The sequence below is a fragment of the Morone saxatilis genome, unplaced genomic scaffold (assembly GCF_004916995.1).
Source record: "Morone saxatilis isolate NCDOM2014 unplaced genomic scaffold, NCSU_SB_2.0 Contig2, whole genome shotgun sequence".
Taxonomy (NCBI): Eukaryota; Metazoa; Chordata; class Actinopteri; family Moronidae; genus Morone; species Morone saxatilis.
The window spans coordinates 10,363,688-10,379,233 of NW_023339762.1; the positions used below are offsets into that span (position 1 = coordinate 10,363,688).

A 15,546-nucleotide genomic window follows, 5' to 3' on the forward strand; every position below is an offset into this window, starting at 1 on the left:
CATTACAGGCACAATACTGGCCACCAGGGGTCATAGACGTGCAACCACCCACAATCCTCTTGGGTTTGGTAATCATGCTGTAAGATCCGTACAATCTAAACATTACTATACAGCACAAATGCTCTGATCTTCCACCTTAAGATGTTGCTTTTCACTTCGATGTACCTCCTCAAGCTTTCTTCGCTTTATATTTAATTTGACTGGTTTAGATCTCACATTTCACTGCATCGGAACCTGCTTGTCTTCCTCCTTATCCCCCCCCAACCCCTCCATTCTCACCAGGTTGTGGCTGCCACTCCTGATCAGGATGTGCCTCTCTGAACTCAGCAGCTGCCTCCTCCTCCGTAGCCAATTCTCTTTCAATCATAGAGGTGATGCCCCGCACCAGGTCTAGTAGGGCACTGAAGGCCACAGACATGGCGTAGCCCTCCGGGATGGACGGGGGCTCCACCTTGTCCAGCATTTCTAGACTGGAGGATAACAGAAAGAGACAGAGAAAATGAAATGGAGGTTAAAGTGTGTGTGTGTGCTGCAGTGAAATGAATTATGTCCATAAATGTTTAAATGTTACGAAGTCCATCCATAAATTTAAATGTGTGTGTGTAACTCTCCGTCATACTAAGGAAAGTCAGCTCCATGTAGCCTGCAAAACTGACAGCAAGGATTCTAATTACAGCAAATACATTCCAGAACTACCAGAAAGGGCAATTTAGACAAAACACGTCTCTCTGTTACAGGAAGGCCTCTGGCTAATGTAATTCCCTGTATTTCAAACATAGACCAATGACAATAACATTTCGACTCAACAAGCCGGCCTGAGGCTTTGATCTCTGCCCTATTATTGTTAATGAAAAAACGTACTAAGTGGCCTTGGCGCTGCCCTGGACGCTAACAGTCATGAGGGGGATCCAGGTACCACGGTATTCGAATGCAGCCTGCGTGGTCAGGTTGCCGCTGACCCCTCCTGTTCCTGGGCCACCCTGTGCTGTGCCCTGGGCCCCCGAACCCGAGCCACCTGGACAGAAAAGACCTCAATGAATTTTTTATCTAAATCTGAATTTCAACTGCATTTGCACAGCTTTATGGACACATGAAAATGAAAATGCACTGAGTTTCTCATGGGTGCAGGAATCCTACTTGTTGAAAAAGAGAATAGACTATCAAATATATTAGTAATACACTGATTACTGTACCACATTATTGTAGAATTCTGAAATGAGGATTAAATTCCTCTTAAAAATCAAGGAACTGACCAGCAGGTGCACTGACGGCTGCAGTGTTGCCCGCATTGTTGACGATGAAGAGGGACTGAATGAAGGAGCCCAAGGCGTTGACGATGTCTCTGAATACCTTAGTGGAGTGCTGCTTCATGTCATATGATTGGCAGAATGACCTGACAAAGGAGAAGAAGACAGAAGTTTGTGATATGTGTTTAAGCAAGACTGAACCAGCAAGAAAGTGGCCATTTGGGTGCTGATATAGTACAGAACTATACTGTGAAAAACACCATTTTAGGACATCTCATACTCTGCTCTATGTTGTCACACTTGGCTCAACCTTTACAAGCCTAAGCTGTGCTGTCAGATTGAAAACAACATCCATCAGGTTCAGCTGAGCTTCGACAGCCTCAGCTGTATATAATAGCTGTTAGACTAAGACTTCATACTATCTGTCTTTTATTGCAGCCGATGGAACTGCCCCCTGCTGGCCATTACATAGAATGCATTTTTAAGACACTCCTGTGTTGGCTTCACTTCACAGACCTGGAAGCTCTGTCCACTAACTATATACTATCAATGATGTTAAGCTCCACATATCATCCTTAACTTATGGAATCATGAACGCCTCCACTAGAGCTGCACAATTTATCAAAATATTATCGAAATTGCAAAATGGCCAAGTGCGATATGCAAATCGCAGAAGCTATACACAAGTTGCAGAGGCTGCAAATTCTTGATAACGGTAAAATTAGCATACAAACAGCGTTGTAATGAAGTACTGCAGTCCAGCAGAGATGCACTGCCCAATAAACTTTTTCTTCAGATTTTAGGAAACACGTTTGTTTGATACAGACGCCACAAAAAATCTCATCATGATGATTTCTATGTTTTTTTTCAGTGAAAATTGTATTTGATCATTTCCACACTAATTGTGAATCATATTGCAGTGTCGGTCAACATAATTGTAATATGATGTTTTTTTACCACGTGCAGCCCTAGTTTAATAACAATCTAAGTGCCAAAACATTTCACTCTGGACCAAACAGATGATCAACAGATGGTCACCTACCAACATTGTTATTCCTAAAACCATCCTTAATTCTTTCATACGATTTAAACCATTTTGTATCCTGTTGATGGCAAAGACAGTATAAGTGTTGGTAAAGTCAAAATGGCTACATAATGATAGCTTATGTTATGTGGATGTAGAGGAGTGTGTGTACCACAGTGGTATGTTTTGTAAGTCTCTTTTCCTGCTTTCCTGCTTAGCTCGACCTCTGTTGTTGTATCAAGAGGTAGATAAATAAGAAACATCATGACCAGATACACTGCACTGTTTGGCTGCTAACTGAGAAATCAATCAGCAACAATCAAGCAGTGTGACGCACAAAACACCTCCAGTCTTTGTTCACTGCAGCTGAGAAATGTGACATTTGAGTGAAACAGGAACAGAATCATCTAATAAAATGTGTGCTTGGTTTTGTAGAACTTCATATCGCTTACCGTAATAAATGTGGCTGCACACATAGCCTATGGACTGATTCCACAGCCACCGCTCTCAGCCACTGTGGCTTCTCCCCATCTAGAAATTTCACCAGCAGAGACAAGAAGATCTCACACTCGGTCACCTGCAAAACAAACACACACTTATCAGATTGGGACAGACGTTTGTCCGGCTTTGTCCCGTAACTGGAAGCTGGCCTCTGGCAAAATTCCTGAATCCCTTTGGGCTTTGATGGAGCTATTCTGCAGCTTACCACACTACTTGAAATGGAAATGTGTCTCTTGCCCGTCTCAGTCAAAGAGTGATAGAGTATCACTAAATAAAAACAGCTGCAATGCTTAATTATTTAGATGCAATTAAGCTTATTAAAGCGCCTGGAGCAGAACTAAGACAAAACTACTTCTACACTAATCCAATGCTAATCAGACCAGATCAATTAGGTGTATCAGCTCTGTGCTGGAGAAAATCCCTTATTCATAAGCATCCATCAGGCAACAGTTCTGGCCAGTCAAACATCAATGCAGACTAGTCCCTTACCAGCAAGCTGTAGAAGTGCTTAATGAGGACTGAAACCACGCGCAGCAGCCTCATGCAGATGGGAAAGTAAGGTTTCTCCACAGGTGCTGGTGAGGCGGCGCTGCTGCTGCCCTGCCGGAACTTGATGTTAGGAGAGAAGAGCTTGATGACGAGGGGACACACTCGTTCCTTCAGCAGGAAGCTGAACTCCTGGTGCTGGGTAGAAAACAGAAAGAGAGAGAGAGGGATGTTGAGATCATATCAAGCATAGTAATAACAAAACACACTACTGTTAAAGAGCATCAATTTCATTTCTTTTTGCATCTCTGCCACCTGTGACTTCTGTATGTAAGTGTCCATAATATTGGCCCTAACATGTAAGGCTCCATGTACCTGTAGGAATACTCCAGGAAAATCATTAAGAACAGACTCAAGCAGCTCCAGGCCAAAAGTACGGGTCATCTCTGTCATCCCCACCAGCCAGTAGGGGGCATCAGCATTCACCAGCTGGCACAAGTCCTACAGGAAGGGGCACAACAGCATTTTAAACAATGGAGTGTTATGTCCTACACACATCACAGTGGTTGAAACAGTGAAGTCACTGAGCTCTGCTGGAAGGATAAGCATGATCACACAAAAGTGCAGCGTGGGTGAATAATGACAGGGGAATTGGAGACAAGGGACCTTTGAATCATGTCTTGCAAATGTAACTTCACTGCTGAGATGAAAGCAGTTACCAACTTATTTTAAACTTTAAAACCCAAGGTTATGCGGTTGGTAATTACAGTAATTTCCAGTTGTGGGGACCATTTTGATTTCTTGTCTTTAGTCCACAAATGCTGAGCTCATGAGCCATGTTTCAAAACCAGCTTGGTCCAAAGGCTTCACCCGAAGATGCTGGGAGAGGAGTTTAACACTGTGTAGAAGGCTGCCGCCCCCTGGTGGACGTACCTGGAACAGCATGTATGCATCTTTTGCACTGGGTCTCAGAGTACTAACAGACCGTCTGTTGGTGTTTCCCTGAACAGGAGGAGGCTGCTCCACAATACCTGGGGGGGAGGGAAATACAATTTATATTTTAAGCATTGAAGGAAGTTATTTATTTTTACCTGTTAACTACACATCACAGCCTACATATTTATTTTATTAACTGTTTATCCATCACAGTATGCTACATTATTCATATTATACATTACGTAATATTATATTTTATTCCTCACTGTAAATCTTCCTTGAGATCAGACATCACTCTGTGAAAGTTCCGCATCCTATCAGTGTTTCAACTCCCATCACTATATGGACATTTTCCTCAGATTGCACCAACATTCTCTCACCTTTAAAACGCTCATCCTCAGCCACCATCCTCTCAAAGACCACGGTGACGACCTGTCTGACGGTGGCGGCCGCTGTGTTGTTGGTGATGTTGTCCTTAGTGAAGTGCAGACGAAAGCATAGCACAATAGCCTGGGCCGGAACAAAACATAAACGTATTATGTAGCATATGCATCTATATATTGTATAAACCGAACCTGGTCCATTTTTCTGGAGGAATCAGAAAATGATATTCTTTGTTCTTAGCCATTGCAGGTCACAAGGACTGATATGATAACTTCATACAGTAGATGGAGATGGAGTTTGAACAGAATAAGTGATAGTCCAGGATACCACAAACATATTTATTCATAAAAAAAATAGGTGTTGCTGTACCTTGGAAAGTACTTCATCGTGTACGACTGTGTTGGTTGTCAGCAGGACCAGGACCGTCTGTAAAAGTTTCAACTCCTCCAAACCGTTTTCCATCAGCTGCCACAACATGTTGATGATGTTCCCCGCAGCGGCCTGTTATGTACACACAAACAACTTAAATTGTTTACATTGATATTTATCACATCTTAGCGTATTACTAATCATCTAGAAGTATGCACAAATACACATACACTTGCAGTTCAACTCAGGAAGCAGTATCAGAGTTGCTAGATTATCAGAGTTGCTAGATTGTCAGACAGAAGAAAACTCAAGTGAGAGGATTAGACTGAGGTCACACAACCCTAAACCAAAGACATGCACCAAAATACACACTTGTGGGACCAGCTGGTGCTGTCTGCTTAGGGCAACGTCATAGAGTTCAAGAACCCCAAATGTAACTGACAGTTAATATTATGTCACTTGATGCTCACAGTAAGTGACACAGACTGTCCTTTCTTGGGTCAAACTGTCCAAAACACAACTACCCATCACGCAACCCCTCTGAGCTCTGCTCTTTTGTGTACTACTCACTGGATTTACAGGAGGATTAAAAAAATTAAAACAAATAACCAAATCAAAAGATTTGAAACCTTATTAAACTTAACTTTCAATAAATAATACTTTTTTGCTACCGTTTGGTTTTTGTCCACTCTTGGACTGCAACTACCATTTGTTGCCATTACAGATTAATCTACAGGAGTTGAGTTGCAATTGCTTTGAGATCCTGCTGATTGTTGACCAAAACATTTTACTATGGATATGTTTTTTAAGTAGCACCTATTATTAGGTTGATGCCCAGGTTGGGAATGTTGAAAGTCTTGTTCCAGAGGGTTAGATAGGTTACATAGGTGTGCCATCAATAAAAGAAAATTCTGTCTATTCTGTCCTGCTACAACATTTCCTTTCAAGACATTTGAACAGATCCCTCTCCGTCCCAGAGGAAACAACATTACATTAACTATCACCACATTCTCTCGACTTGACAAAGTATCTGACTTGGTTGTCTCCAGCGACACCTTAAGAATCAATACCGAGGTCGCAGCGTTTTATCTTGTGAGGCCATCAGCTAGCTTTTCAGCCCTGCAGTTTAGAGTTGCTGATGAAGTGGAGAGGTACACCATTCAACAGATCAGAAAATGTGTGTGTTGTCGAGTGTGTGAAGTGTTTGTCTTTGATGTCCTAAATGCTTGTTGGGAGCAATAATGTGATAACAAGAACTCAAAGACAAGGTAGTAAAAAAAACAAGGATGAAATGCTATCTTAACGGATAAGAGAAACTCCCAAAACGTCAGAATAGCTGAGAAAATCTGCCGCTATTATTAATTGGTTCATTAATCAGAAAAACAACCAACAGATTAGCAATGACAAGAAGCTGCAACAGTAAATGTGCATAATATGGACTAGCTATTATTATTACTAGTTATGTCACCCTTGGCTTTACTCTGGGAGTGTAGAGTACTTCAATTCTGCTACCAAAGGCAGAAGCCTTGACACATATGCTAACCTAATTTAATAAATGCCTGACTTCAAATGCAGAAAGCATGGGATGACTCAATAATAGTTTAATAACAGTCTTTTACGGTATATTAACAAGGCAGTTCTGCAGCAGCTCCAAGGTGTCAGCTTTGAAACAGCTCTGATCTCAGGTCTGACTCCAGCTGGGTTATTTAAAAGGTTCAAATCCTCTTCACCCATAAAGCTTATATTAAAATACATTTGTGTTTAAGAAATGATTACAGTCATCCATTTCCTGAGACGAACACTCAATTCCACCTAGTCCTCCAGCCACTGCACACACGGATCATGTGAAACTACTGGAGCAGCCTAGTAATACGTTTTCTAGGCCAGTGGTCTCCTCAAACACAGGGGTTGTGCAAAGACTAAAAGATCGACAACTGCAGGACAGAATGGGTAGTGGAAGAGGAAATGCGTCATTTATATGTGGCCTCCGGTGACAGCAATACATTTAGATTAACCATTATAAATTTACATTGCCTGATTGGGTATCGATGAGTTGCACAGATTCCTGTATCGATCTGAATGAATTACCCTTAGGATTCTAAAAAGGATGTGTCTAAGGCGGTAGGTGAACTTACATTTGCAAGCTTGGCTATGCTCAATATGCAAAATCTTAAAAAAGGAACACTGAGGTCTTGGTAAATATGGATTTATTACCCCAGAATGAGCTGTTTTTATATACAGAGGGAGTGGGCCCTCTTTACCGTGTTCAAGGGACAAACAAAAAAAAGTGGCCTTGCATGATTTTAGCTAGTTTTGCGAGTAGTATAAAGTTGGTTGGCAATCTTTAACTTCACCACTAGAGGCCACCGAACCCTACACACTGATCCTTCAAGTGATCAAGGGATTGCATGACCTTAAGCACACCGCAAATCTGCCACTATAAAGAAACATTCTCTACGCTATGTTCTTCAGAAAAGTGCTTTCTTAATGAATACATGGCAAAAACATTATGCACAAAAACGTGTATTGGTATTTCTATGAAGTAGGGTCCACACTAGTTGATGAATCCAGATGAGAGCAATAACCTCTTATTGATTTCACTTGTTAAAACCAGCATACCAAAGGGGAAATGTAAAGGAGGAAATTAAGCCTGAGGGATTTTGAGGAAAAGCTGGCAAAACTTAGTAGTTCCTCCTTCGCACTTGGAAAGGGCGGGTGGAGCGAGGGATTGCAATCTGCAACTACACCACTAGATGCCACTTAATCCTACACACTAGATCTTTAATATAAGCTTGGTGTTTTTAATTTTTAATGTAAGGTGTTTATGTCGTTAAAGTCATGACTCTACGTCGTTCAGACAAGACAAAAAACTATGATAGACAAAATAAAGGTATTCTGACTTGAGCTATACTGACGTTTACTGGCCTAATATCAATTATATTATATTTCCAATTACACTACCGCATTTGAATAATGAATATAATTTAATGTTTTTTTTCATCATATTGCTCTTTGCTAAGGCTTATAATATGCCATTTTCCAACTCCGAACATTAGCGTGAGTACACTGTATCTATATGCCAGCATTTTGAACACCAGACTAGCTCATGGTCCTCACCTCAGACACCACCTCATGGGACATGAGTCTCTGGATGGCAGCCAGACACAGCTGGGTGATCTTTGGCTCTTTGGTGCCACAGCCCATCAGAAAAGGCTGCACGACCTCTGAGCTGTTCTCCTTTAGAGCTGCAGGAAAAGGACAGAGATAGAACTAAATGTCACTTTATTTTATTTTTTCATACCTTTACAGATACTTCAAAATACCATACCAAGGCACAAATTCAATGGTGAAAATTACATAATAAAAGAAAAGAAAGAGAACATTGTGTGTAACTTTAAATACCCATAGTAAGCTCCACAGTGCTCAATTATTAATCCAAGGCTGAGTAATGAAAAATGTGTTTTTAAATGTTAATGTTTTTTAACTATCAACATTTGAATATATATTTGTACTGGGTCTTTATTGAGGAATTCTAAATGGTTATTTCCAACAACATTAAAAGAAATTATTAATGTGTGGCCTTGATACATTTGTGCTGTCTGATCATGACAGGGAACCAGTGCTTTACATCCAACTACCTGTATAATTTCCACCTTTATTGCACTGGTTTTAGTTTCTTCATTTTACATAACCTGCAGGTTATACAGGTTTCACCATTCAGTCTTTTTGTAACACATAATTACGCTGCTGTGACAACTAACAAATCTATTCTGGAAACAAGGATGAACTCCTCTCCAATGAGGTGCTGTACAGTTCACAGTTTACAGAGGGGCAGTCAGAGTCGGACAGTCAACCGTGGAACTCGGAAAATGTCGACTATGTGTCAACTCTGCAAATGTTACTAAAAGCTGGACTTTGTTATCAAGACAGCATTTCCTATTCAAGTGTTTAGGGCCAGCCACATTTGAAAGAGCTTTGTAGTGAAATCGGACCACGCAGGTGTCTGATCAGCTAAATGGGTTAAATCTTCACCGTTTATAAACAAAGCTGAGGGATGAGCACTTATATAAATGAATATGCAGGTCTCCTTTTCCATGGAGTGCACTGGGTTAGCAACCAATATGACAGAAAAGACTGTATCTCTTTGTGTAATGTGCTGTACTGTAAATGACTTGCCACAGGCTGACTCCACAAATAAAAACCAAAAATAAACCATAATACAGTGGATGTCTGTATGTCTCTTGTATGTGAAAAAAAAAAAAACTGTGTCACGTGAATAAAAAAACATTAATACTTGTTTACTTGTATTATTCCATTTACAAGGGACAGCGCACATTAATCAGCACTGAGGCCTACACTTTGAAAATAGTGTTGGAATGATACAAATGTTAGTGTACAGTGTTAGTAAAACAGCAATGTGGCAAAGTGAGGGCATACTATCATGAATAATCTCATTAACATAATCAAATTCAATTCAAATACATAGAATATTTTGTGGGGGAATTCATGGAAATGTATCATTTTCAAATCCGGGTGAAATGCGCACTCTGATAAAGTGGCAGCTCGATATCTCAGCTGTCATTTCTCACTCTCTCACTCACCTGCTAGAATGTCTGTATTCCTGGCTGCAATGGTCTTAATCTTCACAATGCCAGACTCTGCGGCCTGGAGGGTAAAAACAGAGAGTAGACGTTTACATTCAATGGAACATGTATCGAAAGATGCTGATGATGCAGGCAACCTCGTGTTGTGATGGCCACAGGGGTAAAAACAGCACAGCCTGGCCGCAGAGATACAAACGGAGGGCTGGTAAATCTGTTGAGAATGGGCTTCAACTTCAGAGGGATGTGCTAGTAGGAAGTGATTTCCCCAGTGAGGTGTCTGGCAGGGGTGGCAAGATATCGAAAGGGGGAAGGATGAATGTCAAGAGAAAGAAAGGGCAGGAGGCGGGGGGGTGGGGGTGACATGGAGACAGACTAAATGTGAGTCAGTCTAAATGTGAGTCAGTCTGTGTCTGTGTGAGAGAAAAAGAGATACTGAGCATTTACCAGTCAAAACAGAGGCATCTTTTTTTGACATCTATTCTCATCTTTCCGAAAAAACAGCAAGCCACCGAAAGCCTGTCAAGATATTCTTCCCATCTCTCCGACCTCTGCTCCTCCTCCTCCTCCTCCTCCTCTCCCCGGCATTCTTCCCCATTACTACCTGCTCTCAATTTTACACTTCCTTCACCCAGTCAACTTCTCTTATTCACCGTTTTTGTCATAGCCATAAGAACACACCACGTTTCATACTGCAGATAACCTGTCTAAAAGATACAACGTGCAAACGTGTACCTTATGATAACAGCTGTACTGCACGTTTGCAGACTGAGAGACCATAACTCCATTTTTTCTATTCTCCATCAGTCATCTCAATGAGCAGTTTTCTTTTGGCAACCTGATGCTGAGGTAACCACCATCTGCAGAGCCCACACACGGCAAGAAAGAGGCACACGGTGAACAAAGACGGTCCTCTTCTGATCACTGTTGCCGATCTGATTTCCTCGTGAAAATGGAAAATGTAGCGTTTAATAAATGCTATACGTTAAATAACTTGCATGTTACGGCTTTTAATAACGGCTTTCGGCATATCAGTGGATCGAATAGCACACATCAGTGGAATCAGCAGCATCCTCAACTGTGCAAACAGCCAACGGGCCTACATTACCTTGATGCATTTTTCATACAGCCACTGCATGATCCGAGCATGCATGTGTTACAAATGAGTCTCAACTCCTTTCTCAAAACCAGCATCATCCTATCATTTCTGCAGCTACAGAAATACACTGGGGCCATATTTTGATAATAATATATATTATCTGAGTGACCATTTCAATTCTAACAGTCCCCTTATGTTGGAGGGGCTAAAATATTTGGCCAACAACGTGATTGCGTAACTTTAAGGTGTCATTTAAACAGCCACAAGGTCAAGCTACTGTAGAAGTCAACAATTCATAACCTGCTGAACAGTCGGCTACCCGGCACCCGTTGGTAAGAGGGTTGGGCTGTTATTACAAACCTGCCAATTCTGTACAGCTTCTTAAAAAGTTAATCTTCTAAAAATGTTAGTCTCCCTCTTCGCCTTTGTTCCTCAAACAGAGCCAGAGGTCTCCAGGCACGGAGGAGAACACACAGAGCTTATTTAGTACAACCATGCCGTGGCTACTTGATACTGAAAACAGTAAAGTAAATAAAACTCTGCGAGTGACAAAAGGTAACATTTTGTATAAAAATGAAAATCTGTTTGTATACAGGCATTCTTCTTGATTCCAGTTGGGATGAAAACAGTGACATTTCTCCACATACTTCCTCATAGAAAGCGCTGTTTAAGCTTTGTGTTGTAAAGTGTAGACCCAACTTCTCTATACGAACTGTCAGCATTATGAAGTCACCACCATGTGGAGGGAAATACCGCTGGCCTGATGATGTCATTGTAACATCATTGAGAGCAGATGGAGGATTTCTTTCCAATGTCTTTCTGAAAAGCTAAAACCTCTTCATGGAGTTTGTGTCTATATCATAGGGTGGATGGGTGTCTATAGCTAGTCTGTTAGCATTCAAGAGAACCATGAAGTCATGGTTGCTGTAGTTGTTGATTGCTAACAAAATGCCTTTTAGTATTGACTGGCTAGATGATTAATCGGGCCTATTATCGGACATTTTCAGATAATCAGCATCGGCCTGTCTGGCGCATCTACAGACTTTACAGTCTGGCTGCTGTGGAACCATATTCATTCTCCCCCTTGGGAATTTTGGGAAGGTGGTGAAATAGTTTATTTTGAGCCCTGTACTGTAACTCTCATGAATCCTGCTTAAAACGCTTGCCTACATTTCATCAGTCACCATCATCTTTTCTAAATATTAACATGGTTCTTGCATCCTAAAACTGTTACTGGCTGGATAAATATATTTTAGGTTGTAATGTATAGAGTAATGCAGTTGAATTGCGTCCCTTCTGACATACTGTACCTCTCTCACTTAAATACCAGTCACATTCTGAAATCTATAGCATAACCCAATGTATTTTTTTCTGTTTCCTCAATTAATACAAATTGCACCTAAAACAACATGTTACTGGCTAAGATAACCATGCATATAAGAATATGTGCATGGAATAATGGAAATACACATGATTTCTCTTTGTTTTGATGCTGCTCTCTAAATACCAGCATCTGCCATAGACAAACCCGTATCAGTCTACTTTTTAGCATTGAAATCCTAATGCATCTTCAAAGTGGCTTGGAGTGTGTTTATTAGGGCTGGATATCAAACCTCGAAACCTTTTCAGTACCAAACAAAATGTGTCCTTAACATTGGGTATGACAAGTATCTAGGGCTGTAACGAGTCGATACAATTCACAATACTAGGTTCAAGACACGAATTTGTCAAGATTTTTTTTAACAGACTGTAGACCAATTATAACTAAAAAAATATTCCTTTATTTCTCAGAAAAAAAAAACATTACAAAATATATTCCCTTTTGCCACACCTCTGGTTTTAAACAGGATGGTGCATCCTCTTTTTCTTCACCTGCGGCCGCCGTGTCTTTGCGCCTTGATACAGCTACTGACGCGTGTGACGTACGACGCTGAACAAGCAACGTCAAAAGTAGATAATAGCAAAAAATATTCAGAAATGACTGAGGGATACATAAGCAATCCAGTCCTGGAAATAGTTGGACAAACTCCCAGTGGAAAGGAACGTTAAATACAGGTCTCTGCAGTACAAACAATATAAGGACCGGGCAGCATCAGGAAATGCTCAGTACTTTCAGTTCTTCTCCAGGGCCTTTTTTATATGGAGATCCTCAAAGCGGAACTGACCGATGTCTGAGTGCCAGCTCATTTCTTTGAAAAGCAACATTAGTGAAGCTCATCACAGATTGACTTCCTTAGAAACATGCTGTGAGCGTCTCAAAACTCAGCGGTTTTTGGTAACTTACTTAGCATATTATGAGAAACGCTTATTCAGTCAGAATAGTGCAATAGCAGCAGTTCACTAAATCCCTCCATGTTGCTATTATTTTGTCTCCGCGCAGTCTACATGACCTGTCTAGCAAATGACTTGTGCTAAGCGAGCCATACAAAGGTTGTCCGTAATGCTTTCATTTATTCTGCGGGTTTTCCCAAGACATTTCAGTCTGAGCTACCTATAGTTGACAGCACCCGACTCATCCAGAGAGAGGGAGAGGGAGAGAGAGAGAGAGAGAGAGAGAGAGCAGGGCTGGCTGACTGATGTTTTTTTGCCTAGGCAAAAGCAATCAGAGCACAACAAACAGCAAAGCCCTGGTGGTTTCACTGACTACTACTCAATGAAAGAGAGGTTCTGAATGTGACGCTATGATGCAGAAATATCAATGGGACACTTCTTGGCTCCTCTTAACCCGGAGAAACCACTGGCTGTGGTGCAGTGTCACTGTGGGAGATGTGTTGAGAAATGGGGGAGGAAGTGGAATGAATACTGGCTGGAAAATGAAGACGGGGCTTCCTCATTCTTCTTTTGCAATGAGAGTGGATAGAGTAAAGGCTACATTTGTTGCAACAGGCACACAAACAGCCACCAGTCAGCTTTTCTGGTGCACAATACCACCCCAGCAAATATAAGCGGAAATGCTGTTTCAATCACAACACTATCAACCGGAGCGTGAGTGAGCTCAGGTTGCGGGGAACATCAAAGTGGCTCCCTGCACTGCTGTGATCCCTGAGGGAAAGATAATGGTAAGGACAGGGAAACATGGGCGATGATAAATCAATATTGAAGGAGATGCTTCAAGAGGCCCCTAGGCAAAGGCCAGTGAGCAGGATGAGGCGCGAGACCAGATGTATGCTTTTTATGGCCCTATGTTACCGCCTCGGAGCTCATTTTAACATATCAGGCACTCAAGTCAAGGGGTTGAATCAGTCTACAGTGGCAGAAAGACGAAGGAACCGGAAGCACTTGCTTTACCATTTCTCTTTCTCATTGTGATGTTGTCTTTACACTTTGACCGAGGTGAGACCTGAGAAAAAACAAACTAAGCCGGTGTAGCCTGATGTGTGTGCTGCCCCGCTGAGCTTACGGATGAATATTTCCGTGGCACCAAAAGCCCCACATACAGTACAGCAATTCATCTAATGACCCGTGTGACTACTGTTACATATTGGAGCAAACAGTGAGCTCGCTATACCTGGGAATTACAGGGAATTAAGGTAAAGAGGCTCTCAGTGAGATGGTGTCAGTTGAATTACATAACTTTGGCAAACACTAGCTGCACTCTGTTTCAGAGACAAGTCAATTATATAAAAGAATCTATATATCTACACAGTTATGAAATGCAGCGAGGTCAAACCGTGACAGAGTGAATGGTGGCAGTGTTTGATTATTAGTTTATCTTTTAGCCATTCATTTAAGGATCAAAAGAAAATACAATTCACTTTAGATGTATATGAACTCTGACACGAGCCCTGTGGAAGGCTAAAAGCACAGCACTTAAAGAGGGTGATGATGGCAAAGTGGAGTCATAAAAGCTGGGCTAACTGTTGTCTTCCCCCGTGACAATCGAACAATACACACACACTGTAAAGGGCCCTGACGTCACACCTCCTTGTACTACAGTACTTGTTCTCATCCATGATGTCACCAACACTGCTACACAACGGAGCCAGTCAGCGGCCGCCAACAGCACATCGTTCCAAGTAATATGAAAAAAAACAAAACACGGAGTATGAAACGGCCTGTGGCTGTGTCAATACTGGCAAGCTCGTGGTGAAACCAGCTTGCAATGTGAGATCCCAGACAGACTTAAGTAGGCCAAACACGTCTTCTCCGACAAATGCCTCAAACATTTTGGGGCAAAACGGCTCACCTGAGCATTGTCCACTCACTAACAGCGGCTAGATCTCACAAATTACAAAGAGCATTGGTGTAAGTGGAATCTATGTATAGTTTTGGCTTTCGTTGTGAAATATCCACCTCTGATTCCTGCAGCCACCCCCAAATATGAGAGCAACATGTCTAGACACAATGTCATGGTTACTTAGGATAATTCACAAAGCTTAAAGGGGCAGGAACTATACTTGTGTGTGCATTTGTGTGTGCAATGTGGATTAACTGGCACTTTAACAAAAGACCATATATATAGGGGATATATTTTCTACATCTGCATGGGTGAATAATAATGCCACTTTACTGAACAGCGTCTCCCTCTTGCAATAAGGGATTGCAAAGTGGGGAATACAACTATTGGGCAGACATTCAACAACATAAACAATACCCATTATACATTATTTCAAATGAAGTACGAAAGATTTGAATTTGTCCAGGTTTTACTGTGCAGCTGCTACTAAGGGTAACACCGTACTACAGTGTCATTTAAAACTAACTAGCTGGTGTATCGACTGAATATGCCTAGAAAATAACCTACTGCCAGTCAAAACATGTAGTTTTGTAAGCTTTAATGTAAATAAAGGGTCAGCTGAGTTCATGTGGGTTCCCCCCGGACCAACATCATATGGATCCTCATTAACCAAAGTGTGGGAAACAGGCCATTTAAAAACACCTGTATAGCCCTTTTATATG

General features: G+C 41.4%; 1 protein-coding gene across 4 annotated transcripts in view; it reads right to left on the reverse strand.

Annotated features, from left to right (window-relative positions):
* Nucleotides 1-15,546, reverse strand: part of mon2 (MON2 homolog, regulator of endosome-to-Golgi trafficking) — a 45,121-nt gene that overhangs the window by 28,821 nt on the left and 754 nt on the right. For all 4 annotated transcript variants that reach the window (XM_035664755.1, XM_035664753.1, XM_035664754.1 and 1 more), the window contains exons 2-12: nucleotides 9,549-9,612; nucleotides 8,065-8,192; nucleotides 4,948-5,079; nucleotides 4,575-4,704; nucleotides 4,192-4,289; nucleotides 3,634-3,759; nucleotides 3,262-3,456; nucleotides 2,724-2,848; nucleotides 1,254-1,393; nucleotides 862-1,015; nucleotides 280-470 (exon numbers count right to left, since the gene is read on the reverse strand). In XM_035664755.1, the coding sequence (XP_035520648.1) occupies nucleotides 280-470; nucleotides 862-1,015; nucleotides 1,254-1,393; nucleotides 2,724-2,848; nucleotides 3,262-3,456; nucleotides 3,634-3,759; nucleotides 4,192-4,289; nucleotides 4,575-4,704; nucleotides 4,948-5,079; nucleotides 8,065-8,192; nucleotides 9,549-9,612 (1,483 nt within the window). The remainder of the gene's footprint in view (nucleotides 1-279; nucleotides 471-861; nucleotides 1,016-1,253; nucleotides 1,394-2,723; nucleotides 2,849-3,261; nucleotides 3,457-3,633; nucleotides 3,760-4,191; nucleotides 4,290-4,574; nucleotides 4,705-4,947; nucleotides 5,080-8,064; nucleotides 8,193-9,548; nucleotides 9,613-15,546) is intronic.